The sequence below is a fragment of the Callospermophilus lateralis genome, chromosome 14 (genome assembly GCF_048772815.1).
Source record: "Callospermophilus lateralis isolate mCalLat2 chromosome 14, mCalLat2.hap1, whole genome shotgun sequence".
Taxonomy (NCBI): domain Eukaryota; kingdom Metazoa; phylum Chordata; class Mammalia; order Rodentia; family Sciuridae; genus Callospermophilus; species Callospermophilus lateralis.
This window is the reverse complement of record NC_135318.1, coordinates 57,712,816-57,739,134: the sequence shown is the minus strand read 5'-3', so window position 1 is coordinate 57,739,134 and position 26,319 is coordinate 57,712,816. Positions and strand designations below refer to the sequence as shown.

At 48.6% G+C, this 26,319-nt stretch overlaps 1 protein-coding gene across 1 annotated transcript; it reads right to left on the bottom strand.

Moving 5' to 3' along the window:
* Positions 1-25,952, bottom strand: Atp6v1b1 (ATPase H+ transporting V1 subunit B1). Its single transcript, XM_076833523.2, has 14 exons — positions 25,835-25,952; positions 18,904-18,959; positions 6,875-6,973; positions 6,599-6,692; positions 6,034-6,111; positions 4,882-5,021; positions 3,957-4,058; positions 3,286-3,383; positions 2,135-2,258; positions 1,724-1,874; positions 1,431-1,513; positions 579-683; positions 253-382; positions 1-164 (listed from the first exon to the last, which is right to left on the bottom strand). The coding sequence occupies exons 1-14, from the start codon at positions 25,950-25,952 to the stop codon at positions 1-3; spliced, it is 1,542 nt and encodes a 513-aa protein (XP_076689638.2).
* Between the last annotated feature and the right edge of the window lie 367 nt (positions 25,953-26,319).

Here is a 26,319-nt window from a genome sequence, read left to right as displayed (position 1 = left end):
CTAGAGCGCAGTGTCGGACACCGTGTCCTGCGGCGCCCCCTCGCGGGAGTAGAACTCGTCGATCACGTTCTGCGGGATGCGCTTCAGCATCTCCTTGGGGAAGATGCGCAGCAGTTTCCAGCCCAGGTCTAGCGACTCGAACACGGATCGGTTCTCGTAGGGTCCTAGGGACCGAGCAGGAGCGTGAGGCTGTGTGTATGGGGCGGAAGGAGGGTGGAGAGGTTCTGCTTCCGCGCCCGCCACGCGCCTCACCCTGGTTGATGAAGTTCTTCTCGAACTTCTGCAGGAATTCCAGGTACAGCAGGTCCTCGGAGGTGAGGGCCTCCTCCCCCACCACTGCCTTCATGGCCTGCACGTCCTTCCCGATGGCGTAGCAGGCGTACTGGAGGAGAAGCAGAGGCGGTGGCGGCTTCGCGGACTTCCCACCAAAGCCCGATGGCCCCAGACCTGGCTGCCCTTGGGATTCCCTTTTTGCGAAGGAATTTTACCAGGGGAAAAGCCTGTCGGTCCAGATGGAGCTCAAATCTCCAGTTTCTGAAACTAGATTACCCAACAGCCCCTGGCCCTCTCCTTCTTACCAACTGGTTGGAGACATCCCCGTGGTCCTTTCTCGTCATGCCCTCCCCGATGGCGGACTTCATCAGTCGCGACAGGGAAGGGAGCACGTTGATGGGGGGATAGATCTGGGGGAGCAGAGGAAGCGAGTGGCAGACAGCAGGGCCCACCAAGCTGCTTGTCTCACCTCCCCGGGTTCAGGAGACTCGTCCTCATTCATCCACAGAGAAGTCAGCGGTCACACCCTGACCCTCTTATGTCGCATATATTGTAGGGCAGGTGACTACACACGTGGTTTTAGACAGGTCGGTGAGGGAGGAAGAAGACGTGACCTTAAGTTCATAAAAAGCCCATTATTCACATTCTATCTGTATCAGACACCTGGTGTTTTTACTCAGCAAAGCAAAAAACTGGAAAGGGAAAATAATTGGTATTTATTTATTGTCTACTATCTGCCAGATACTTCTCATATGCTGACTTGTTTTATGCTTCTCAATGCATCAGTGTAATGAGTATTATTGTTCCCATATCACAGAAGAGAAGACCTGGGGCTGGGGATGTAACTCAGAGGTAGGATACTTACCCAGCATGCAGGAGACCCTGGGTTCCATCCGTGGTGAAGTCCTGTTCAGGGTTTCCAGCTTTTCCCTGCCCTCCCCACTCTTGCCCAGTACACCCAGACTCTGAAGGGATATTTTCTCAAGTTCCCACAGGCCAGGTGGGCTGGATTCTACCCAGGCTGTGGCCGACACAGGCCTCCCTGGGTGCATGTCTCCTGATTGGGTCAGCTTCGTTCATACAGAGGAGGTAGTGGACATCTGTTCTTCCAGGTCTTTTGGAGTGAGAGCCAAAGTGGGGAGGGAGGCAGCAAGTACCTGTCTATTATGCAGCTGTCTGTCCACATAGATCTGTCCTTCTGTGATGAAGCCTGTCAGGTCTGGGATAGGGTGGGTGATATCTACAAGAAAATGCACTGGTCTCAGTGTGAATGGGGGTGTGGTCTCCACCCACCCAGGGGTCACCTAGGTTCTGTTTCCCTTATGAAAGGACAGCTTCGGCCCTGGTGGAGGAGCAGAGTTACTGCACATCTGTGCAAAGCAGCATGGGATTTGTAAGAGTCCAGGTGGGAAAGGGAGGAAAGGGATCTCTGGGGGCTTGAGGAGGCTACCATCATTGGGCATGGTGAGGATGGGGATCTGTGTGATGGATCCACCCCGGCCCTCCACACGGCCAGCTCGCTCATAAATGGTGGCCAGGTCTGTGTACATGTATCCAGGGAAACCTCTGCGCCCAGGCACTTCCTCTCTGGCAGCTGAGACCTGCAAGATCCATGGGTGTCCGGATAAGAAAGGAGGCAAGAGGCTGAAACAAGGAAGATGGGTAGAAGCTTCAGTGACTTTGTGAGGAATGGAATGGAAGGTGGGAGAGAAAAGGCCAGGCTGCAGTTGAGCCCTGGGGCACACATGAGGATGGCAGGCCTGGGTTGAGAGTTCCCTTCTTACTTTTAGGATGATCCCTTGATTCCAGGGGGTCAAGCCTAGGGCAAGGCAGGGATGACACCCCTTGATGGTCAGCTCACCTCTCTCAAGGCCTCCGCGTAGGAACTCATGTCAGTCAGTATGACCAGCACGTGCTTCTCACACTGGTAGGCGAGGAACTCAGCGGTGGTCAGTGCCAGACGTGGGGTGATAATCCGCTCAATCCTGGAGGCAGGCATGGTTGGTATTTAGAGAGCCTGAAGGCCCAGGCCTGTGCCCCACATACCCCAGGGCTGAGTACAAGGTACAGTGGGAAGCTGGCTTGTGTACAGTAACTGGGGCATGGATAAGATGAGCCCCTACCCCAGCCCCCAGTCAGGACCATATTCCTGGGAGCGAGCACTTACCACCAAGTCCTCACCCCTTCACCTGCTATCCACGGGAGGGGAGGAGACGGAGGCTGAGACCAGGAGGGTGGGTAGGTAGGAGATTCCAAGCAGGGGTGAGTGTTGGGTGAGAAGACAGCAGACTTGTCTGCTCTGGTCTGAAGGTGAAGGGCTCTGGGGTATCTCCCGTGGGTGGGGTGGGGGCACAAGTGCCTGTTCCTTCTCACCTCAGGGCACCTGCTTTGTGTCTTAGATAGAGCACTTGCTTTGTGTCTTTAGGATTGTCACTTTACTCATTGTGCCTCTCCTGTCCCTGAGCACACTGGTGTGCGAGGTCCACATGCTGCCTGCCCTTTCCACTTAGAGCACTGCTCAGTACCCTTGAGCTGGGTATCCCCCTTGGTAATGTTATCACAGCCTTCTGTTCCTTAGTTTGGGGACCCCCTCAACATCCAGGATATCTTATAAGAGTTTTTATCCACTTGACCCCATATTTTAAGTCTTATTTTCTAAACTTTCAAAATAGCAATTTAAAAAAAAGAGAGAGACTTAGGGAAACGATTTCTTTAGTGGTGAGTGTGGAAGTGAGTCAAGGGTGAAGGGCCCTGACTTAGGATAGTGGCTGGTTGCAGGTTGTGGGAAGAGCAGAGGGACTTCAGGTGGCAGGTGGGGTCCTAGCTGGCTCCCAGGGACTCTTGGTGGGCTATCCCTAGCTCTTCCCAGGCCTCAGTTTCTCCAACTGCACCTCCAGGGATTATTTTCCTAGCTCGGTCCCATGGCTGTGCTCTGGAATGCCCTGAGCCCTGCTGGTATCCTGAGTCTTGGAAGGAAACAGGGTCTTCTCCCTGGACATGGGGAGGGCTCACGTGGGGTCGTTGGCCAAGTTCAGGAAGAGGCAGACGTTCCCCATGCTTCCATTCTGCTCAAAGTCGGACTTGAAGAACCTGGCTGTCTCCATGTTCACCTGGACATAGAGCAGGGAGGGCGGTAGCCTGAGAGCAGCGCCTGGCCCCTCCTTTCTGAGGAAAGCCTGTGAACTGACTGGTTAACAGTTGCTGGGGGTAAAGGTGCATAGTCACAGGGGTGGCCCTGGGGCTTGAGAAGGCCTCATCAGATACCCTCCCAGAGAATTTCAGACTTCTTCAGAGCTCAATGCCATCCTGCCCCTCTCTCGGCCAGCTGCCCTGCCCAACTCCCTTTCCTCCCCTTGGGCCCCCTGAGGACTCCCTGGTATCCCCTTCCTGAGCTGTCTTTTCTCCCTGAGTTCCCTGGCTTCCTTCTCCAAGCCACTCTGGGCCATCTTAGAGCTGCTGTGGCCTTCAAGATGTCTGAAGGGACACACTGCTCTGGTCACTGAGCCCACCTTCGCCCCTTGAGTCACACTCTTGCCTTTCCCACCAGACTGGCCCAGACTCTGACAGCTTCTCAAGAAGAGGGACTGTGCCTCCCCCGGAAGACTAGGCTGTTTCAGAGACCAAGGGATCCAGGGCTGCCTGTTCACAGCTTCTAAGGGACAAATCTGCCCCGCCTCTCTTACCCCCATGGCTGCAAAGACGATGGCGAAGTTGTCATCATCATAATCCAGCACTGCCTTGGATTTCTTCACCAGCCCAGCCTGGCGGCAGATCTGGGCAGCAATCTGAGGCAGAATGGGTTGGGAGGGGAGGGAGGCTGTCAGGGCCAGAGCCCAGCACCTGCCCCCCTGGGCACCACCAAGGAGGATGGATGGAGAGATTTTTCAATCTGTCCTCCCGTCAGGGCCTTTGCTAGCAAGTGTCCAAGCCCAGAGAGGTGAAGGCTCTGTCCTGGGTCCTACAGTTTTCTTGGGGAGGGGGCTGTTCGGTGACCACTAGAGAACTGAGAGAGCCTGTCGTCAGGAGCAGGACAGACAGAGTAATGAACAGTTCCAAAGAGCAACAGCCTTAGCATGGGTTTGAACCACTTGTCAGAAGGAAGTTGGGCCTTTCAGAGCCCCTAGACCCCCCCTCAGCCTGCTGGAATGATCTGGGCACAGAGTTGCCCCAGGCCTTCTGTGTGGGGGGCTATTGGATCCTAACTCTCAAACCAGGGTGTGTGTGTGTGTGTGTGTGTGTGTGTGTGTGTGTGTAAGAGTGAGGGCATTTATGTGGTCTGATCACCAGATCATTTTGAGGGCAAACTTAGGCACATTCAGGAATTCAGGAAGGGTGGGGGAAAATGTCTAGAAACCTTGTCACACCAACTACTCTGGGAGAACTGGCTGTTCATACCTGGTGGTGGCAGTGAAGTAGGTGTGATCTGGGAAAGACTAGTACAAGGACAAGCAGGCAGAGGCTGGGAGCTCAGCCAGGCAGGGCTTTTCACACTGGGAGCTACAAGTGGGCTCTTTCAAGCGGTGAGGGCCTCTCTGACTCAGGGCAGCCTTGAAGACCTGCTTGGGGCCCACCGGTCTTCAAGGCTGCTGCTGCCTCTGCAGGCCTCACCTCATTGTGGGGGAGCCCGGCTGCTGAGAAGATGGGGATCTTCTGACCACGGGCAATGCTGTTCATGACGTCAATGGGAGAAATGCCCGTCTGAATCATCTCCTCAGGGTAGATACGGTCATGGGGATTGATGGGCTGGCCTGGGAGGGAACAGGGTTTTCAGCTTTTGCCCTCCCCACTCATGCCCAGACTCTAGAACAGTACAGTTTAACAGCGCTCTCTGTGAAGACAGAACTGTGCTCTGGCTGCGCTGCTCAGGGTGTCCCCAGCCACATGAGGCTATTGCATACATAAAATATGGTTTGGTTCAGGTTTAAACAACCACAGGCCCAGTGCTACCTTGGACAGCACTGCCCTGGTGCATTAGAAGCAGGTGGTAGGAACTCAGCCTGAGGACCCCTTGGCCTGAGATAGAACCCTCCTCACCACCTATGGCTCTTGTGCAGGGACCTGAGGGCAATCTGAGACCCCTGTAGGAGCAGATGTGCGTTCTGTGCTCTGCCACTGGCTTGCTGTGTGGCCTCAGACAAGCTACCGTCCTCCGTGGGCCTCCATGACTCCCTCAATAAACTGATGGGTTAGGGTTGCAGGAGTTGGGAAAAGCCTCCACTTGACTATGTGACAGCCTTGGAGGGCTGGATTTGCTGCAGTGGCCCTAGCTCTGAGGATTGGGGACAGGGAACTGAGGGCAGAAGAGGGATGGTCTGGGAGGATGTGGAACACTATGCAATGATGATGGCACTTCAGTTTTTTTGGGGGGGGGGATTGAACCCAGGGGTGCTTAACCACTGAGCCACAGGGTCTCACTGAATTGCTTAGAGCCTCACCAAACTGCTGAGGTGGACTCTGAACTTGTGATCCTCCTGCCTCAGCCTCCGAGCTGCAGGGATTACAGGTGTGCACCACTGTAATAGGGGCTGGGGCACAGAGTGCTGAGGACAGCATTTGGATTTGGTGGCTGACTTGGGAACGAGAGGCCTTTGATGCTCTCACATCACACCTAATCTGCCTGGCCCTGGGAAAGTGCTGGTCAGTGGCTCTGGCCTGTGTCCGGACAGAACTTCCAGGACAAGGTGGCAGAAATGGTGGCCGGAAGTGGGAAGATGTCAGAGACTGGGTCCTAAAAGATATCCAAAGCCTCCACTCACTCACCATTGATGTCCAGAAAGTCCTCCGCCATGACCACTGGCCCTTTGTCAATGGGCTTGCCTGAGCCATTGAAAACCCGACCTGAGAGTAGGCAAGTGGTGGAGGAGGATGTTGGGGCCAGCCTCAGCTCTCAGCCTCACACACACCCCTCCTATCCCCCACCTCCACTGCCCATGGCCCCCTCCCTGTCAGCTCTCATTTATCCCAGAAAGCAAGGCCTTGGCCCAGCACAATGACTCTAGTTGAGGGGCTTCAGGGCTGGATAAGGGGAAAACCAAGCCAGGTGTGGCAGATGTTGAGAGAGCGTTAGGGGATATGCAGGGCTTAGCAGTCTCTTTCAGCCTGACCTCAAGCAGGGTCCTGCTTTCCTCATCATTGATTATTTGCTGTATGTTGGGCCCTGAGACAAGGTCAGAACAGAGAAAATACAACCTCTGGCCTCCAAGAGCTCATGGGAAGGCAGATATGTAAACAGGCAATGTCAAAGCCAGGCACTAAGGGTTTGGTCGGAGAAGCTGGGTTGGGAGGGTAGAGGGGCACCCACCCCTGCCCCATCCCCATCCCTCACCCAGCATGTCCTCTGACACTGGAGTCCGCAGGATGTCCCCTGTGAACTCGCAGGTGGTCTTCTGGGAATCGATCCCGGAGGTCCCTTCAAACACCTATGGGACAAAAGGTAGTTACTCTAACCAGGAGAGACTGGGGCTTCCCACTTCAGACCCTCCTAGAATGCTCTGCTCTGGTCAGGGTGTTCTCAGGCGAATAGACCATTGCCTGCTTCACAGCTGGTCAGATAGTGTGGGAGCTTTGTCAGTTCATTCATTGACTCTCCGAGCCCACTTACCTGTACAATGGCCTTGGTCCCAGCCACTTCAAGCACTTGGCCACTCCTCTGAGTCCCATCTGGGAGGGTGAAGTTGACTATCTCAGCATACTGGGCGAACTGGCAGGGGAGGAGAGCAGCCCAGAGCAACATGAGACAAGGGAAAGTCCCTGCTACCTCGCCCATCCCTCCTTGGTCCAGTCTCAAGCTGCTGTCTGCACTATTATGGCCAGACACTCATGGAAACGAACTTGAGGGACTGGGAAGTGGACATCTGGATTCTCTCTGGGAGGGAGTATACCTGATGGTTAGGAGAAGGGAATCCAGAGTCAGAAGACCAGGTTAGAATCGAAACTCTGAAGCTTAATAGCTTTGGAACCTTCTGGAAGTTACCTAATTAAGTGACTCATTAAGTACTTAAGTCATTAAGTCATGAGCCTTAGTTTTTCTTATCAATGAGGGTGATAATAGTCATACTTCATAGGGCTGCTGTGGGCAGGAAATGAGGCAATATTCTGCAAATTTGTTACCCTGGCACCTTTAAACGCTCAATAAAATGGAGTAGCTATTGTGGCCACCCATGGCTGGAAGGCAGTGTTTCTGCCTCTGTAGACTAATGGGAAACAATGGCAAAGTGCTTCCCTGTGCTCAGGCACCAGAAAAGACCCTGTTTCCAGGACCTATATACCTACCTAGGGCCATCTTTTCCTAGCAGTGATTATGAGTCACATGTATGAATCAGGACTTTAAGAATTTAAAAAATCAGGGCTAATTTCCATAATATCTAAAGTAGAACACGCAGTGAAAATAATTTGATCAAAGGAGAAAATATACAAATGGACAATAAATACATGATACTCAACAGCTTTAGTCATTAGGGAGATGAAAAACCAAAGCCACAGTGAGGTACTACTTCATACCCACCAGGATGGCTAACATCAAAAAGGCAGATAATAAATGTTATGATTCCAGATTCCCTTCTCCTAACCATCAGATAATAAATGTTATGATTTCTTCACATCTTCAAAAGGTTCAACACAGGGCTGTAATTATAGCTCAGTGAGAGAGTGCTTGCCAACATGAACAAGGACCTGGGTTTGATCCCCAGCACCACACACACACACACACACAAAAAAAAAAGTTAAACACAGATAGAATTATCATGTGGCCCCAGTAATTTCACTCCTATGTATATACAGGAGAAATGAAAACATACGTCCAAATAAAAACTTGTAGATGAATGTTCATAAAAGTTTTATTCATAGCTGGGTGTAGTGGCACATACCTATAATTCCAGAGGCTCAGGAGGCTAAGGTAGAAGGATTGTGGGTTCAAAGCCAACCTCAGCAATTTAGCAAGACACTAAGCAACTCAGTGAGACCCTGTCTCTAAATAATTTTTTTTTTTCAATAAGGGCTGGGGATGTGGCTAAGTGGTTAATGTCCCTGGGTTCAATCCCTGGTACGGTTGTGGGGGGAGTAGTTTCTTTCATATTCATAAAAAAGTGGAAATAATCCAAATATCCATCAATAAATGAACCAAACAAAATATGATATATTAAAAGACCTGAATTCTCTTTAAAAGAGTGAAGTTTATTCTATGTAAATGAAAACTCAATTTTTAAAACTCCATTGGGCTGTCTCTCAGGGACACAGTTAGAGATCTGCCCTAGGGAGTCCCCAAGCTCTGCTGTCTCTGTATATGCTGGGGACCACAGGGTTCCAGGCTTTCCCATGTCTAGGGAGGGTCAGAAGCTTGGCCAGGGAAGCTGGCTGGAGGAGTACACCCTCCACATTCACACAGGTCCTCCGTGTACCAAAAGAGCCAAGTCCTGTATCTGCACCTCCAGTCCAGAGGAGGACATGGAGTGAGCGCTGCGTCCCAGGAACCCCCACCTCACCTCCCATGTGGCTGATTTAATTCAGGAAGTGAACCATAACCTTAATCCAAGAAAAGCAATGGTAGAAAGATAATACCCTGCACCATTTGCTAATATTCTATGAAATTAAAGTGCTTTTCTAAATTCTTGCAAAATCAAAACCAAAGTGACAGATTATCTAAAAAAGAATGGAAAGGATATCACGTCATGCCAGGATCTATAGACTACAAGGAAGCTGAACCATGTTCTCTGACCCTAATCAATATAGGTTAGAAATTGGTAACAAAAAATAGAAAAACCTTATCTGTTTGAAAATAAAAGCATTCTAAGTATAGAGGATCTGATCAGAATTAGAAAATATTTGGTAATGCACAATAATGAAAATTATGGGGCTGGGGCTGTAGCTCAGTGGTAGAGCACCTGCCTTGCACGTGTAAGGAACAGGGTTCGATCCTCAGCACCACATAAAAAATAAATAAATAAAGATATTATGTCCATCTACAACTAAAAAAAATATTAAAAAAGAAAATTATGCTTCAGCATACATGTGAGGCATTTGAAATTTTAAGGGTTTTTATTAGAAAAGAAACAAGGTTGAAGAAACCTAAAATAGGCAACATGAGCCAGCAGTGGCACACATCTGTAAATCCAGTGAATAGGGAGGCTGAGGCAGGAGGAACTTAAGTTCAAGACCAGCCTCAGCAATTTTGTGAGACTCTATCAAAACAAAAAATAAAAAAGGATGGAGATGTGATTCAGTGCCCCTGGGTTCATTCCCCAGTACCAAAAAGCAAACAAACAACAACAAAAACAGCATTAAAACCCCATAAGAAGTAGAAGAAATAATAAAAGGGCAGAAATTATTAAAATAATAAAAATTATTAAATTATTGAAATAAATTATTAAAATAATAAAACAAACATGTAATAAGGAAGAACAGGAAAGCCAAATTGGTTCTTTGAAAAGTCTAATAAAATTGACTGATGGAGCAGGGCACGGTGACACCCACCTGTAATCCCAGCGACTAGGGAGGCTGAGGCAGGAGGATAGCGAATTCAAGGGGTCAGTAACAGCAATTTAGTGAGGCCCTGTCTCAAAATAAAAAGATACAAAAGTCTGGGGATGTGGTTCAGTGGTTAAACTCCTCTGGGTTCAATACCCAGTAACCCTCTCCCCAAAACTGATTAAGAAAAAAGAAAAGCCACAAATAAATAAATAATTGTTGAAATTAAAAAAAAATTATAACCAGCTATGCTGATAATATGAAAGAGATAATAAAAGGAATTTTGAAAAACTTCATGTAACATATTTAAAAATTTAGACTCAATGAGTGAAGTCCCAAAAGATCACAACTCAAATCAAAGCCAAATAAAAATGAATAAAAAGCCAGGCAGGGTGGCACATGTCTGTAATTGCAGGAGGCTGAGGCAAGAGAATCCCAGGTTCAAGGCTAGCCTGGGCCACTTGGTTAGAGCCTGCCTCAAAACAAAATAAAAAGGGCTGGAGCTCAGTAATAAAGTACTTCAATCCCCAGTACCACATAAAATGATCATTTTGGGGTCACGCTAGGTGTGTGTGTATGGGGGGAATACTAGGGACTGAACCCAATGGTGTTCTACCACTGATCTCCATCCCCAGCTCTTTTTATTTTGATACAGGATCTTACTAAGTTCCTAAGGTCTAAGTTGCTGAGGCTGGCATCAAATTTGATCCTCCTGCCTCAATGTCCCAAGTCACTGGGATTACAGACATGTTCCTCTGTGCCCAAGTGATCCTATAATTTTTAAAATATTGAATAAATAGTTTAAAGTGTTCCTATGAAAAAAACACCTGTCTCAGATGGTTATACCAGTGAATTATAACAATTCATTTTTAGAGGCAAGCATAATCTTGATACCAAAATAAAATAATTATAAGAAAATTGTAGGCAATCTCCTTCATGAATATGAATGCCCAAATCTGAAACTAAATATTATCAAACCAAGTCCAGCAGTGTACAAAAAAAGACCAAATTACAAACCAAAATCATAATAATTTTTTTAAAAAAATGAGCTGAGTATGGTGGTGCATGCCTGTAATCCCAGAGGCTCAGGAGGCTGAGGCAGGAGGATTGAGAGTTCAAAGTCAGCCTCAACAATGGAAAGACACTAAGCAATTCAGTGAGACCCTATCTCTAAATAAAATGCAAAAAAGGACTGGGGATATGGCTCAGTGGTTGAGTGCCCCTGAGTTCAATCCCTGGTACCTCTTCCAAAAAAAATGAACACATACGCACATACACAAACAGATAACAAATTAGGATTATTCCAGAATTCAAGGTTAGTCTAATATTAGAAAATCTGTTAATGTAGTTCATCTTACTAATGGAGTAAAAGATGAAAAACTATGATTATTAAGAACATTTTGGAAAAAGTTTAAAAACTGTCAAATTTTTAATAATTATAAATGAAAAGTTTAATAATTATGAACAAAAAGCAAAGAATAAAATAGCTGTTTGAAAACAGTGAATAAAAGGGAATTTTCTTAATCCCCAAATGAATATTGTTTGAAAAACTTATAGGAAATAGCTACTCAGTGATTTGATGGATAGACTATTCCCTTTAAAACGAGGAGCAAAACAAAAACACCTACTGTCATCCTTCCACCCAGTAGTGGGCTGGAGCAATGGCCAGGAAGAATAAAACCAAAGCAAGAACAGGAAAAAAAGATGAATGATGATTAGAAGAAAACAGAACTATCTAATGGGAAACTCTGCGACATGGCAATCCAATGAAGACAGTACCAAAAGAGAATCATTGACCAATTTCTCTAATTAACATGGATGCAGAAATACTAATTAAACTATTAGTCCAATCAAGCAGTGTATCAAATAAATAAACCAGCATGAACAAGCTGGGTTTATTCCAAGAATGAAAGGCTTGAGCATCATCATCAGTGCATTTGTCAATGATAGACAACATAATTCATAGTAGAAATTGTCTACAAAAATTAAAAGAAAAACCCTGAAGCTAAGCATGGTAGCTCACACCTGTAATCCCAGTGACTTAGGCTAAGGCAGGAGGATCACAAGTTTGAGGCCAGCTTCAGGAACCTAGCAAGACCCTGTCTCAAAAAATAAAAAGGTCTGGGGATGGAACTTAGTGATAGAGCATTTCTGAGTTCAATTCCCAGTACCAAATAAGTAAATAAAGGAAAACGAATTGGGATTTTGTAAACAGGAACAGAAACCCTTTTGATACAATTCTAAGACAGCTGTTTCTTGTATAACTTTATGTAAAACAGGAATGAGAGGCAACGACTTGAACACTATGAAAACCAACCTCAACAGCCTTATGAAATGCTGAAGCCATTTTCATTTCCAATAAAAATCATTAACAGAGATAACCATGTCACTGTTGTTACCTGGTACTTTTTTTTAAAGAAATCTTATTTTACTCAATGAAACAAAAAATTTAAATATAATAATGAATATAAATGGAGAATATTCTATTTTTTAAGGGTAGTGGAGATATGGGGCTATATTCTTTAAAAATGTTAAAGAAAGGCTGTGGAAATGATCCAGATTATAGAAAGCTAAATAGACACGATGCTTAAATGCAATACATGACCCTAGGCTGGATCTCATATTAGAGGGGAAAAAATTATAGAAGACCTTATTAGGTCAGCTGATAAAATGGATTATGGATAATAGATTAAAGTATTATATCAGCATGAATTTTTGAAGCTGATAACTACTATTATGGTTATATAAGAGAATAGCTTTATTCTTTGGAAATACACACATTGTATTTGGGCATAATTTACCCTCAAGAGATTCAAAAAAGCCAGGCACTGTGATGCACCCGTAAACCCAGCTACTCTGGAGACTGAGGCAGGAGGGTCTCAACTCTGAAGCCAGCTGGGCAACTTAGTGATACCCACCTCCATCTCAAAAAGTTAAAATTCAAGAAAAAAACTATATACACACACATATTCACAGACACACAGAGCAAATGGAATAAAATGTTAATAATTGAATATATGGATATATTCTTTTAATTTTTGCATAAAACTAAAATTGTTTCAAAATAAAAGTATACTCATGGGGCTGGGGTTGTGGCTCAGTGGTAGAGCGCTTGCCTCGCTTGTGTGAAGCCCTGGGTTCGATCCTCAGCACCAAATAAAATAAATAAGTTAAATAAAGGTATTGTATCCATCTTACAATATATATATATATATATATATATATATATATATATATATACACATACTTACATACACATATATATTAAGTATGCTTATGCTGGGTGCAGTGGCGCACATCTGTAATCCCAGTGGCTCAGGAGGCTGAGGCAGAAGGATGGAAAGTTCAAAGCCAGCCTCAGCAAGAGTGAGGCACTAAGTTACTCTGTGAGACCCTAAAGATAATACAAAATAGGGCTGGGGTGTGGGTCAGTAGTCGAGTGCCCCTGAGTCCAATCCCTGGTACCCTCCCTGCAAAAAAGTATGCTTATATAAAATGAGATAAAACTCCCTTATTTGCAGATGATATTGCAAACCTAGAAAAACCCAAGAGGCTCTGATTAAAACACACACATACACACAATTACTAGGTCCCATAAAAGAACTTGGTTACAAACACAATAAATGTATAAAAATCAATCTTTTTATTCTATTCCAATCATAACCAGTGAGAAGAGGCAGTAGAGAAAAACATCCCATCTGCACTAAAATGAAAACACATAAAATATCTGGTAATAAATGTAAAAAGTACAAAAAAATCCCACAAAACAACATAATAATGACTTACTGTCATAAAGATATTGATTCTTGGGAGGGAAAGGGAGGGAGAAGGGAAATTGCATGGAAATGGAAGGAGACCCTCAGGGTTATACAAAATTACCTACAAGAGGAAGCGAGGGGAAAGGGAAAAATAATACAAGGGGGAGATATGAACTGCAGTAGAGGGGGTAGAGAGAGAAGAGGGGAGGGGAGGGGAGGGGAGGGGGGATAGTAAAGGATAGGAAAGGCAGCAGAATACAACAGACACTAGTATGGCAATATATAAATCAATGGAAGTGTAACTGATGTGATTCTGTAATCTGTATACGGGGTAAAAATGGGAGTTCATAACCCACTTGAATCAAAGTGTGAAATATGATATATCAAGAACTATGTAATGTTTTGAACAACCAACAATAAAAAAAAGAAAAAAAATATTCTTTTAAAAGCATATAAATTAAGGCCATCCCGTGGATTATTGTTTCTTTTGGAATTTAATAAAATGATCTTAAAGTTTATGCAAACATTTAAGAAGAGCCAAAAATAGTTATGGAAAAGATCAGAGATAGAGGATTTGCCTTGCCAGATATTAAAACCTGCTATTTAAAAAAAAAACTTGCTATAAATCTGCTGAAGACAAACAGTGAATTAATGTGAGGCAGATAATGGGCTAGAAAGTCCAGAAACAGATCTCAGGTTTCCAGGACTATGATAGAATAAATGTAGTATATTTATTCACGGAGGGAAATTACATAACTGGGTATCTATTTAGAAGAAGACCTCATCATAAACGCAAATACATAAACAAAATTTAAATATAAAGACAAAACACATTTTAAATTTTTACAAGAAACTTTCTTTTCTTCCTGAATAATTCAAAGACAGATGAGAGGCATCTTTAATAAGAAATTCAGAAGTTGTGAGCAAACAATACAAATTTATCTATTTTTTCTCTTTTTTGGTATCAGTGATTGAACCCTGGCAATGTTGTTCTTTCCCTAACCCATAGAGTGGGATCCCTGGAGGGGAGACCCACCCTAAGAGAATAATCCCTGTGGTAAGAGCCGCTGGTACTCAGCCGTCTTGGGTTCTCAGCCGCAAGAGGGAGCTCAAGAGCAAGGGCAGCAAGAGCCTGGTAAGTGAGTTCCGAAGTTCAAGCCCTGACTTCTTTTCCCTTGCACTCGGTGTAGGCCCTGTGCCTGGCCATTTCCCAGAAGTGGCCATTGGCATCCTTACTTGTCACATCATTGGTGGTGATGGTGGGTTGTTGACTTCAGGGGAAAAATTATTGGTTAGAGGACAGGTCAGAATGGGTCCAAATTCAGGCAACTGGCCCAATAAAGTCGGGAGTGGGGTAATAAAAAATTGATAATTTTTTTGTGCGGGTTTATGAGAGTGAGGGGGAGTGGGGAGAGGAAAGTGGAGGGGATAGTTGTGAATTGTGTGTCCCTGAAGGATGAGATCAGAGAAGAGAACTCTAAATATCAAGGATCATGGCCGGACAAGGACATGCCTGGTATGAGGAATATTCGCTGGAAACCTTTGGGAAGAGAATTCCAAACCCTGTGTGGTGGGCAGGGAGTGTTTGTTAAGGAGGGCGAGGGTCTCATAACTAGTTAGAATGGAGGGTGCAGGGGAGAACTGCAGGGTGCAGCAGCTTATACACCAAGGAACCCTATTTCCCAGCTGCATATTGAGCAAGCCTGATCCTATCAACTCTCACTGTTGACTTCTAAGAGGATTTCAGGGAGTGGGGATAATTCAGTGCGACCCATCCCCTTTGCTGGAGAGTCAACTGAGTCCTCAATCAGCAAGGGGCCATGCCCATTATTGCTGCTATGTACATGTCGAAGACTGGGAAGTTCCGAAACTAGTCTGCTAGGATTCCTGCAAGGGAGTTCTGTCCTCCAAGGCCCCTCCCGACAACAATGGCAAGGACAATGTGGGACCTCCTCTCTGGAAATGGGCTTCAGGGCTGTTGCAATCTTTTGAAAGTAGATAGAGATGTCTGGGATCAAGTTTGGTGGATCAGGTGAGTGTTTACTCCAAGTGTCAAGGAAGGATGGATTTGAACCCCAGAACAGAAGAGTTGGGAGATTCTCCAGACCAGTGGCTCTTAAAGTGTGGTCTCCAGAGCAGCAGCATGAACATCATCTGGGAACTTGTTAGAAATGCGAATTCTTGGGCCCCGACACAGATCTACTGCATCAGAACTTTGTGTGGAGCCCAGAACCTGTCTATGAGCAAGCCCTGCAGGGGAGTCTAATGTATGTTCAAGTATGAGAACCGCTGCCCTCGTGAATCTCTAGAATAGCTCCAAGCAGGTGGATGTCAGATATCCAGATACTTCCTCAATGCTTGCAGTGACTGGTGTGTGGGTTTGAGAGTGTGAATGTGTGTTAGTATGCGATTGTGTGAACTACTGAGAGTGTGAATATGGGTGTGTGTGAGTGTGCTTTTGTGAGATCAGGGCTGGGAACGTGGATGTTTCATGATCTAGGAGGGTCAGTTTTACAATCTTCAAATCAGAGACTAAGCCTTTTCAAGTTAACAAACTCTGGGAAATCAGATGAAAATAGTAGAAACTCCCTCCAGAAAAACACATCGGCACATGCAAATATACCTTCAATTGTTTACATACAATTTTAGGTATCTTATTTCCTGGGCTAAGAGCCTCTGATCTACTCGGATTCTTCCCCAACATGTTTTTCCATTTGTTAAGAATGGAAAACAAGAGTAATTGATTGTGTGTCGATATAGGCAGTAGGTGGCGATGTAGAGACAGAATAGTGGAATTTTGCCCAAGTCAGGCTGTAAAAGAAAGAGGGGCCGGCAGCGGGAGCAGTGTATAGGAGTGCCTTCCCCTTCTCCAGGACTTAGGAGACTGTAGACTACCGATTCTTGTCCTCCCTCTATTAGCTGAAGGCTTTCCAGGTACATGCACCACCTAGTTAGTTCGCTCTGTCAGAGTTACAGATGCATCCAGTAATCACAGAGCCATAGGTCTGGGGATCTAGCTCTGGTTTCCTAGTAGGGGGGAATTGAGAAATGGACGTCTGCTAGGTGCTGAATCTCTGTACTTTTCTGGGTCCCCTATAGACCAAGAGTGTGGCAGGAGAGTGTGGTGGGATGGGGTGGGGGACAGGGGATCGCACAACTGTTTGATCAGGCTTATTATCATTGCTAATAGGAAGAGCTATTGCTGACTGTTCTCAAGGAGGATAATTTTTCTGATTTACTCCTCACTGTCATTATTTAATAGATGAGGGAACAGGAATTTATAGTCCTGGATAGATGGTTCTCAAACCTGGAGGGTTTGTGAGAGCAAACTTGGGACTCCACCCCAAAGACTCTGACCCTGTCAGTCTGAGGTAGAGCTCAAGAATCTGTATTTCCAACAAGTTGGTGCTAAAGCTGTGGCTCCAGGATTCATAAGGAACTGGTAGAAAAGAGTGGAATTAAGCTGGGATCAAACATGAGAAGTCTTAATTAACACATTTCAGAACAGCTAGAGAAGAAGAGTTTGAAGGTTCTCAATAAATTGATCAGTAATGTTTGAGGAGATGGAAGTGCTAATTATGCTGATCTGATTATTGTACATTGTACATATATATATATTGAATTATAATAGTGTACCTCAAAAAATAAGTACAAGAATTATATGCCAATTATTTAAAAAAAAAAAAGCAAATCAAAGTCAGTATGATAGTGCACACCTGTAATCCCAGTGGCTGGAGAGGGTGAGGCAGGAGGATTGCAAGTTCAAAGCCAGACTCAGCAACTTAGCAAAATCTGTCTTCAAAATTTAAAAAGGGCTGGGGATGTGGCTCAGTGGTTAAATTCCCCTGGGTTTAATCCCAGTATCAAAATAAAAATAAAAGTAAAAAATGCAAATCAAGGGTGTACACCTGTAATCCCAGCTTCTAGGAAGGCTGAGGCAGGAGAATTGCAAGTATGGGACCAGCCTGGGCAACTTAGTGAGACTCAAAATAAAATTTTTTAAAAGAATTAGAGATGTGGCTCAGTGGTAGAGCACCTTTGAGTTCAATCTCCAGTACTTTAGAGAAAGAAAGGGCGGGGGGGGGGGGAGGGGAGGAAGGAAGGAAAACAAATCAAATGTTATTTTTTGTTTTCGACAACAACATCAACAAAAAATCAGAATTATCTTTGTTTTTTAAAATTATTATTGTTATTACAGAAGTTTGGTTATAAACACTAAATTGTGCTATTGTGCTCCTGGTTATAATTGAAATAATAAAAATATTTAAAATGATAAAAACCAAAACTTACAAATAAGTCTTACTCTTCCAAGCCAGTGTACATACACTTAACTACCTCGTCATACTTCCTCCCAGGGCATCCCTTCTACAATAGATCAAGCAGCAACATCTATCTCTAGAATCGTTATTCGAGTAATTCTGATTTGATTAGTATTAAGTGGCTCAGGTTTTGACAGGTCTTTATCTAGTCATGCTAACATTCATTTGTTCATCTCATTAGTTTACTCACCTTTCCTTTAAACAAATGCTTAACATTACTATGTCCTTGGGACAAGTGTTCTATTGGGCTCTTGGAGTTAAGGGTTAATGCATACCCAATAGGAGGGAACTGGGGGCTGGAGGGGGGGGGGACGCAGGGAGGAGACATGTGACCAGATCATGACCCAATGCCTGGATGGGTGCTGTTCAGGACAGAAGGGGTCAAGGATGCACTCGGGTTTCTAGTTTGTTCAGCTCGGAATGGGTGGGAGGCTGGAGGACCAGAACTGGCTAGAGCAGTGAGGACAGCAGAGTGATCTTGAATCTCTGCAGGACTCTTCAACACTCAACAGTCTCCAACACGGCAACTCACAAGTACTGCCAGTGTCCGCCGGTTCCTAGTTTCCCAGGAGATGCAGAAGAGCTTACTTACATCTCATTTGCCTCCTGTGGGTCCCACTTCACTCCCCACCCACATGGCTGGTTCTGACACTGTAATTGTTTAAAGGACTTTGGAAGCCATCAAGCTCCTGAGAAATGGTAGGAGGAGTTGACGGCAAATCCTGCACTTCCCCATGGAAGTCTCATGTGGGGAGAGTCCCATCTTTGAGGAAGTCTGGCACCACTGTTCTACAGATGCAGAAATGAGGCTCAGCAGGCAGGGGTGGGGGGGCGCTGCCAGGGTATCAGTGGTAGAACCAGGTTTCCCAAGGCCCATGGAGCCCGGCCTCTGAGAGGTATTGGTGCTTTTTACAATCTCCACTGACAGGGCAGGGATGAAAAACTTTGGGTGCCTGGGGACACGAGTAGGGGAGTGCAGAAGTGGATGACAGGGTCATCCAGGGGAAGGGCAATTTAGAAGATATCCAGTGAGGGGAAAGGGATTCCTGAGGTATGGCCATGGGGTCAGGGAAGAGGCAGAAGAACCTTACCTTGACCTGGTCCAGCACTACCAGGGGCCCATTGACGCTGCACACCGTCCTGTAGGCTGGGGGAAAGGCAGGTGGTAAGGCTCTCACCTCCAGACTCCCCCTAACACATGCTTGGCCTCCATGACACAGCACACACACATACAGAGAGAGAGAGAGAGAGAGAGAGAGAGAGAGAGAGAGAGAGAGAGAATCCTCGCCTTCCCTCCGTCTAAACACCCCCCACCTCCTCCCCAGCCTGGGCCATCAGGGTCATTAGCTGTGACAGGGCCAGCCACCATTGCTGTAAGGGTCATGCCCCTGCCCGCGGGGCCTCCGCTGCCTCGGACACCTGCAGGAGACTGGGGGAGGGCAGAGGCCTCAGAGTCTTCCCTGGTCCTGGGGAGGAGACCCTTATCCTCCCTGATGGGCTTCCCCTCTGGCCTCAACCCCCACCTCACCCGCTCCCTCCTCTCTGACTCACAACATTTTCCAAAGGCTTCTGGCCCCCAGCTGTGGTTGAGAAGTGCCCTCCTCTGCCCCTCACCAGGCCACATTTCCTTCTGTTCACCCCACACTGGTTGAGCACTGTGGGGGGTGGGGGGAGAAGCTTTGCTGAGAGAAACAGAACAGAGCCCCTGCTCTCACAGGCCCTGGTGAGGCCCTGCCGGGGTGGTTCTTGGACTCCCCTGGCTCGCTGGGTGCTCAGAGGGCTAGGGGGAAGAAGAAGAGAAATGCCCCCAGACCTAGCAGCTGCAGAGGACCATGGAGGGGGAATGGGCTCAGCTTAGAAGGTGGGGTTCTGTTAGACATCAGGAAACCTTTCCCAACTCCAGTGAAAAGCTTTGGTTCTGCCAGGGGCTAGCCCAGGGACTTTGGGTCAGTACTGTCCATAGCAAAGGGGTACCACGGTCCTACCCTGGGACTCTTGTGTGGCACCAATGACACAACTTGAGACGGAGAACTTGGCTTGGCAAGATGGGTGGGGTGCTGGGTTGCTCACAGGTTGCAGACCTCAGAGAAAAATGGAGCCCAGAAGGAAGGCGCAGAGTCAGAGTCGCAAAGCAGGTTTGAGGCAGAGCCAGGGCTGAACTCCTCCCAACCCCTTGTGCTTCCCATCAGCCCTGGGTCGCATAGCCCTCTTACAGGCATGCTCCTGGGCAAACTAGGTGGCCCCAACCCACCTATTGCCCGAGAGAATCCAGTAGCCCCTCACCTACTCCCTCCCCATTCTGGGTTTCTGAGTCAAATCCCTTATTTTTGTCTGAAAGCTCCTTTCACCAAGGTGTAGACCAGGAGACCCACCGACCACGGGGCAAGGCAAGGCTTGTAGAGATCTTTACATAGATCCTCCAATGTCAGCACTGTTTGCAAAACTCCAGTCTCAAGGAGAGTGCGAGAAGGAAAGTTCTCTGCCCCCCCCCTTTGGTTGGCCCAGGGCAGCACCCTTTTGCTCCCTGTCCTCAGACCTGCCTAGAGACCCACTGCATCTGGCTGCCCTCACTTCTTCCCACGAAGGAGGGCCCACCCTCCATCCTAGGCAGGTCTCTCCCCTGCACCAGGCCCTGGAGACAACAAATCCTGCCGTGCAGGGCTAGTGCCAACCCCCCACCGCTGGCACCTGACAGTCTTTCCTTCAAACAAGCTCTGGTATCTCCCACCCTCAGCCCCAATCCTTCTCCAGCTCCTGCTCATACAAGCATGGCTTCCAGTCATCCAATGGTTCTTCCCCCTTCCGTGCCTCTCAAGCTTCTCTACTCTGGCTTCCAGGGCTGCCTTCTCTCTAGGCTTCTCCTAGGCCTCTAGATCCTGCATTCAAAGTGATCCAGCACATTCCATGAGAGGCTGCATTGCATGCTCCTCTTCCCAGCCCCCTTGTTCCACCTCTGGGTTGCTTCTCAGATTCTTTGGCTAACACATTCTTCCCTCTGGGAGACTTCACTGCTTGGCGCTTCCTACTCCCCTTTCCCTAGGTGATCTGCTTCCTTCTTCCCTAATCCCTCCCTCTCTCCAGGCATTTCTATGGCACCTATCAGATGTACCAGGCCAGCTGTGGAGCCTACAATCTAAAAGAAGGGACAGAGAGAATGTAACCCAATTACCAACTGCAGTAGGTGCTAGGAAGGGCAAGAACAGGATGGGTGCATGAGATGGGCCAGATCTAGTGGTTAGGGCTTTGCAGGATGGGCCTTTTGAGCTGAGCCCTCAGATCAAATGGAGCTATCTACCCAACCCCAGAAGTTAGGGAAAGGGCACATATGCCAGGGGTGAACAGCTCAGATGTGAGAAAGAACCCCTTACTTGGTGATTTGGGGGAACACAGGCAGTGCAGTGGCCTGCATCTGGGCTCAGGGCCATGTCAACTCCCAGAAAGCAGGGACATCCTCTGCAGTGCTCACTGCTGTATCCCACCTCTCAGGAAAGCACCAGGTATATGGCAGATACTTGGGAAATATTTGTTGGATGAATTATGTTTCCATTAGCTTTTCGTCACATGTCCCACATGAGAACCAACATGTGACCTTCCCTACCTTCCCAGCCCCCTGGACCAAAGGAGGGTCCTATTGCCCATCCTGAGGGACTGTACCTTTAGCTCCAGTCTGCTTCCTGTGAAGATGGAGATGGAAGAGATTAAAAAAAAAAAAAAAAAGAGGATGCATGTGCTAAGGGGGTGGGTAGGCATAAAGAGACCCCCTCAAAGAGGGAGGGTAGGGTTCCTAGGTGGGGACATCTCCCTCCACATTAGGGAAAAAAAGTCACCATGCAGCCATCCACACACACTCTTGCTCGTGTGGTATTTTGATTAAATTGCCAGGGTTGTTAGGTAAAGAGTGAAACAGAGGCAGGACGTGGAAGCAGAAGGAGGAAATGAACTGGGTCAGGCGGGGATGGGCAGGGGCGTGGGGACAGGCCTGTATGTTTATAAGTCCAGAACAAGCCAGCGCTTTGCTGGCTTTATAGAGTAAATACTAGACCTGCCACAGGGCTGAGGGAGGGGAAGAAAACTGCAGACCTGGGGTAGGAAGACACAGGGTGGGTGGGCCTGGAGCAAGGGAGGCATGGGGGCAGGGCAGGGTCCCGGGGCCAGAAAGCCACAGGGAATCATTTCCAATTCCACGGCCTCAGGAGACAGGTCTTTCAACTTCCTCCTTTCATTCACAGCTGGCTCCCCTACTTCACAGCCTCTGTCACATGAAATCCCCGTTAACCTGGGAAGGGAGGTAGGGACAATGGTGGCAGAGGATGTGGGATTAGAGGATCCACACTCCTCCCTAAGGGGAGGGTCCTTGGAAGGAGCCTGGGCTGCTGCTAAGTGCCTGCCTGCAGGGACCCTCTGGGAGGCCAACTTCTCAACTCTATTCTGGGAGTTAGAGTGGGAGATCATGCCAGGCCACATGGGGACAGCATGAGGTCTCTGAGTCCCCCATCTTAGCACACCAGCTTCACCTACAGGTCATCTTCCCAGGCTTCAGCAGCCACAACACCTGGCTCTAGGTGAGATTCCTAGGGAGGCTGGATGGAGACACAGCTCCGTGGAGCCTTAGAAAACCCATTCACATGCCATTTCGGTTCCACACTGGGCTGTTCACACCCTTCAAGGTCTTGCCCAAAACCACCTACTGCAGCTCACTGGGTCTCTCCTTCTGAAGACCCATAGCACTGCAGACTGACCCCTACAGGGGCTGTGTCTCTCCTGAGACAGACTGAATGGTAGCTGAGTGACAGGCTTCTTGTTTGTATACACCTCTTGTTTGTATACGCCTCTGGTTTGTATATACTCTGGTTATGTCCATTGCGAGGAAGGCAAACTGAGACCCAGAAACTCAGCTGGTTTCACCACGGTTCAGGCAGTATCTTGTGGCCCTCGGGGATTATGGCCACTACACAACCCTGGGATGTCCCCCTTGACCCTGGAGAGGGAAGGGGGCTGCAGAGTTGTGGGCAGAGGGCCTGTTCAGATGACCTGAGGGGCACTCCCTCAAAGGGCCTTCCAGACTGTGCAGACACTCCCTCCAGCTGCTCTGCCCACCCTCTCCATTGTCCTAGCTGACACTTTGGGCTGCACTTTGGACTGCAGGCTGGAGGAGCGGCTCCCTACCCCCACCTCCCTACCGCCTTCCCCGTCAAAGGCCCAGCAGGGATCCTGACCGGCACACTAATTAGCGCCGGCCCAGCCACACCTGCAGCGTCCCCGGAGAGGGCTGAGGCGGGCACCCATGCGTGAGGCCAGGGTGGGGGCAAGCCTGGGGCAGCAGGTCCTGCACCTCCTCCCTGATCCCAGCTGGAAAGATTAGGGGAGGGGGGCAGAGGCTGGAAGCTGGGGATTCTTAGAATCAGCTCAGGAACCTGTTGTTTGGGACTCTAGATGTAACTTTCTCCCCTTTCTGCCAAGGAAACTGAGGCAGGGAGGCAAAGCCAGTGGCTTGGTGCTCAAGTCCCTGGAGGGCCTGATTAGGCTCCATCCCTCCAACCAGGCTGCTAACCTTCCAAAACTTTGCCTAGGCTGGCCCCCTGGGCTAGCCTAGCCTCTTCTGCCCCAGTGACCAGGTGAAGCTCCATGCCACCTCCTCCCCAATGAAGCCAAGGTTCTTGGGGAACAAGTTGAATGCTGTGGAGCAAAGAGACCCTTCTTTCCCAAGGTGGATACTGCTGGTTTTGCTCCCCATCTAGACTCTACCTGGCTCCTCCTTTCTGGCCAATTCTTTCCTGTAGTCTCTGTACTGAAATCAGTTGTGAGGAGTCCATCTCCCCTGGAAAGGAAAGGGCTTCTCAAGCTGCACCTCCCTGGCCCTCTGAGTCCAGCCTCTTTCTAGGCTCGGTCTCAGGGCTGAGAGAGTGCTTAGAGTCCCAGGGTAGGAGATCAGGCTGGGGAGGCAAGCAGAGGGGTGAGCAACCCTGTCTCCAACCTGCCAGGGGTCTCCAGATCCTATCTGGTCCTGTGCCTGTCCACACGCCACAGGGAGGAGCACCCCCTAGTCACCCAAGGAGAACAGACAGGAGCAGGAGACACTGCAGGTGCAGAAGCACGCTGAGGAGTGCTGGGATGCTGCTGGGTAGGAAGGTGTGTGGATGGCTGGGGAAGGTGTCTGGGGTTGGTCCTGGGTGCATCCTGTGAGCATGCTCAGTTTGCAGCAAAGTGACGTCAATGGCCAGAGCAGAGCCCGAAGGGTCCCTGCACTGAACTTGCTCTGGTTTTTAACTGTGGGGTATAAACACATTTGCCTGGGTGGGAGCTACTGTTGCAGGAGGCCTATAAATATGGAGGCATGATACCCCTAGGTCCCATCCTGGGTCAGAACCTCCAGGATGTTGATTGTAAATAAAGAAGTGGTTAGGAGGAAACTGGCTTGAGGCTGCTCCTGGCTGGGCAATCCTGCCTGGAGGAGGAGTCAGGCAGGGTGACATTTATCTTCAGGACTCACAAGGGCAAGTTTCAGAGGGAAAGCAGGGTTTGTGGGTCTAGACCCCACACCCTGCCCAGCATGGCAGCTCTCCTGTGCCCTCAGGTGTGGGACAGGTGATCTGCAGGGGTGGCAGGTCATCTCATGGGAAGGAGTTCCCAGCTCTGGACCCAGGGTGAACTGAGTCACTGTGTGTTTCTTAGCTTTGGTGACCACAACTTTGGCCTAGGGAGAATCTACCCCCAGAACCTCTACAGGGCAGAGCCTGTGGGGCCTCCTTAAGAGGACTGAACTCACTGAACTGTCATTTCTCCTTTACTGGAATTTGTTCCACCCTCAGCACCTGTCTCAGGCCTCAGCAGGAGCCTCACACCTTGGGGGCTCTGCTGACTGCAACCCCCCCCCACCCTGCATCCTCTGTGCTCAGCTCTCAGTTGCCCTTTCAAGTTCCCCCCACCTCCTCCATTAGACTGGATGGCTGCAGAGGAGGAGGAGGGAGGGAGAAGAGTTTCCTGTGTCAGATTTTCTTCCTCTCACTCACCCCACACGCCCTGTTAGGAACCTCTGGCTAGGCTTTAACAGGGGCGGGCGGGCCAGGCTGGTTTACTCCAGTGAGCTGCACGTGTTGTCTGAGAACTGCCAGGCCTGAGAGAGTGACCTTGGAGAAGGAAATTGTAAGGGGGTTTCCCTTTGGTCCTCTGGACCTTAACAGGTTCTCCTCCCCAGACGTCTGGACTTGTCCTACCCCTACAGAACCAGCACAGGAGTTAGCCACACAGGGTGCCTCCATGAAAGTTACAAGGGTACCCCCCAGCACCCGTTTACAAGCTCCTACACCTGACACTCACCCTTAGCCCTGTGTACACACATAAAAACTGCCACACTCAGATACGTGACATTGTCCTGTGCTGTCCCCTTGAACATACACATTGCATCGAAGCACATGCAGACATACCTACCCGCACCCTAACAAGCACACTTGCATACATACACACTCGCACGATTCCTCCCCTCCAAGAGAAAGTGGGTGCACACCCCTCCAGGCCCACATCTCTCATAGAAGGCACATACAACACGCAGCCCTTGACTCACGGGACACAGGGACACTATCACCTCATATTGAGAACACTCACATACATTGACACACATGTCAGCCCCACTATACTTCATCGTACACTTCCTCCTGCTGAGGGTTCTGGGGCACACTCCTTACATAGGAGTGTGCGCCTGCGCACAGACGGGCGCGCACTCTCTCGGGGGCATTTGGAGCTCTCTCTCTAGGGGCTTAGGGTCTTAGGCAGGATCAATGATGACAACTAACCCCTCCCCCCAGTCCTCTCCTCTGGGTCAGCCTGGGCTGGGTCCTCCATCCCTCCTCCACCTGCAGAGGTGACTCCATGCAGGCTGCCCCCACAGAGCGGTTCCCACTGAACCGAGAGCCTCTTGCTATCCCCTGGCATCAGTCCTCTTCTTTTTCTGAGGCAAGAAGACTTTTTCTGCTGGAGTCTCAGCAGCTCCCCACCCCAGCCTCACCCGCTAGGGCTCATACTCACTGACGCGGGGGTGGGTGACGTAGTTTCGGGTGACCGCCTGGATATGTTCCCTGGCTGTGCCCAGGTCGCAGTCACTGTTGGGGAGCCCGCCGGACCTGCTGTCTACTTTCATAGCCATGGTGTGTGGTGGCCTGGGAGTCAGTGCCTGAGGAGGCTGGTGGCAGCTCTACGACTTCAGGCCCCACTGAGCTGGAGTGAACTGCCAGCCTGCACCTGCGGCCACCGCCCCTTCCTTCGCCCTCCTCCCACGCCCTCCCCGCTCCTCCCCCAGGTTGACTGTAAACAGGGAAGCCCGGGGTTCCAGCTCTGAAGCTTTCTCCACAGGCTGGGCACAGGCTGGGCAGACCTGGGAGGTGGAGGATGGTGAGGAAGGAGGGCAGAGGAGGAACGCGCCTCTCTCTAACCTCTGTGCTTGGCTGATCCTCTGCCCACAACCCACAGGGAGTGTAAATGCGGCTCCCCCCTGGAACTGCCGGTGCTCTCCA

Excerpts from the sequence above, each read along its gene's own strand:
- Atp6v1b1 (XM_076833523.2), bottom strand. The coding sequence starts at position 25,952 with ATGGCTATGAAAGTAGACAGCAGGTCCGGCGGGCTCCCCAACAGTGAC. Across the intron at positions 18,960-25,834 it reads CGTCACCCACCCCCGCGTCA|CCTACAGGACGGTGTGCAGC; the intron begins GTGAGTATGAGC and ends CCTTTCCCCCAG. Across the intron at positions 4,059-4,881 it reads CCGGGCTCCCCCACAATGAG|ATTGCTGCCCAGATCTGCCG; the intron begins GTGAGGCCTGCA and ends ATTCTGCCTCAG.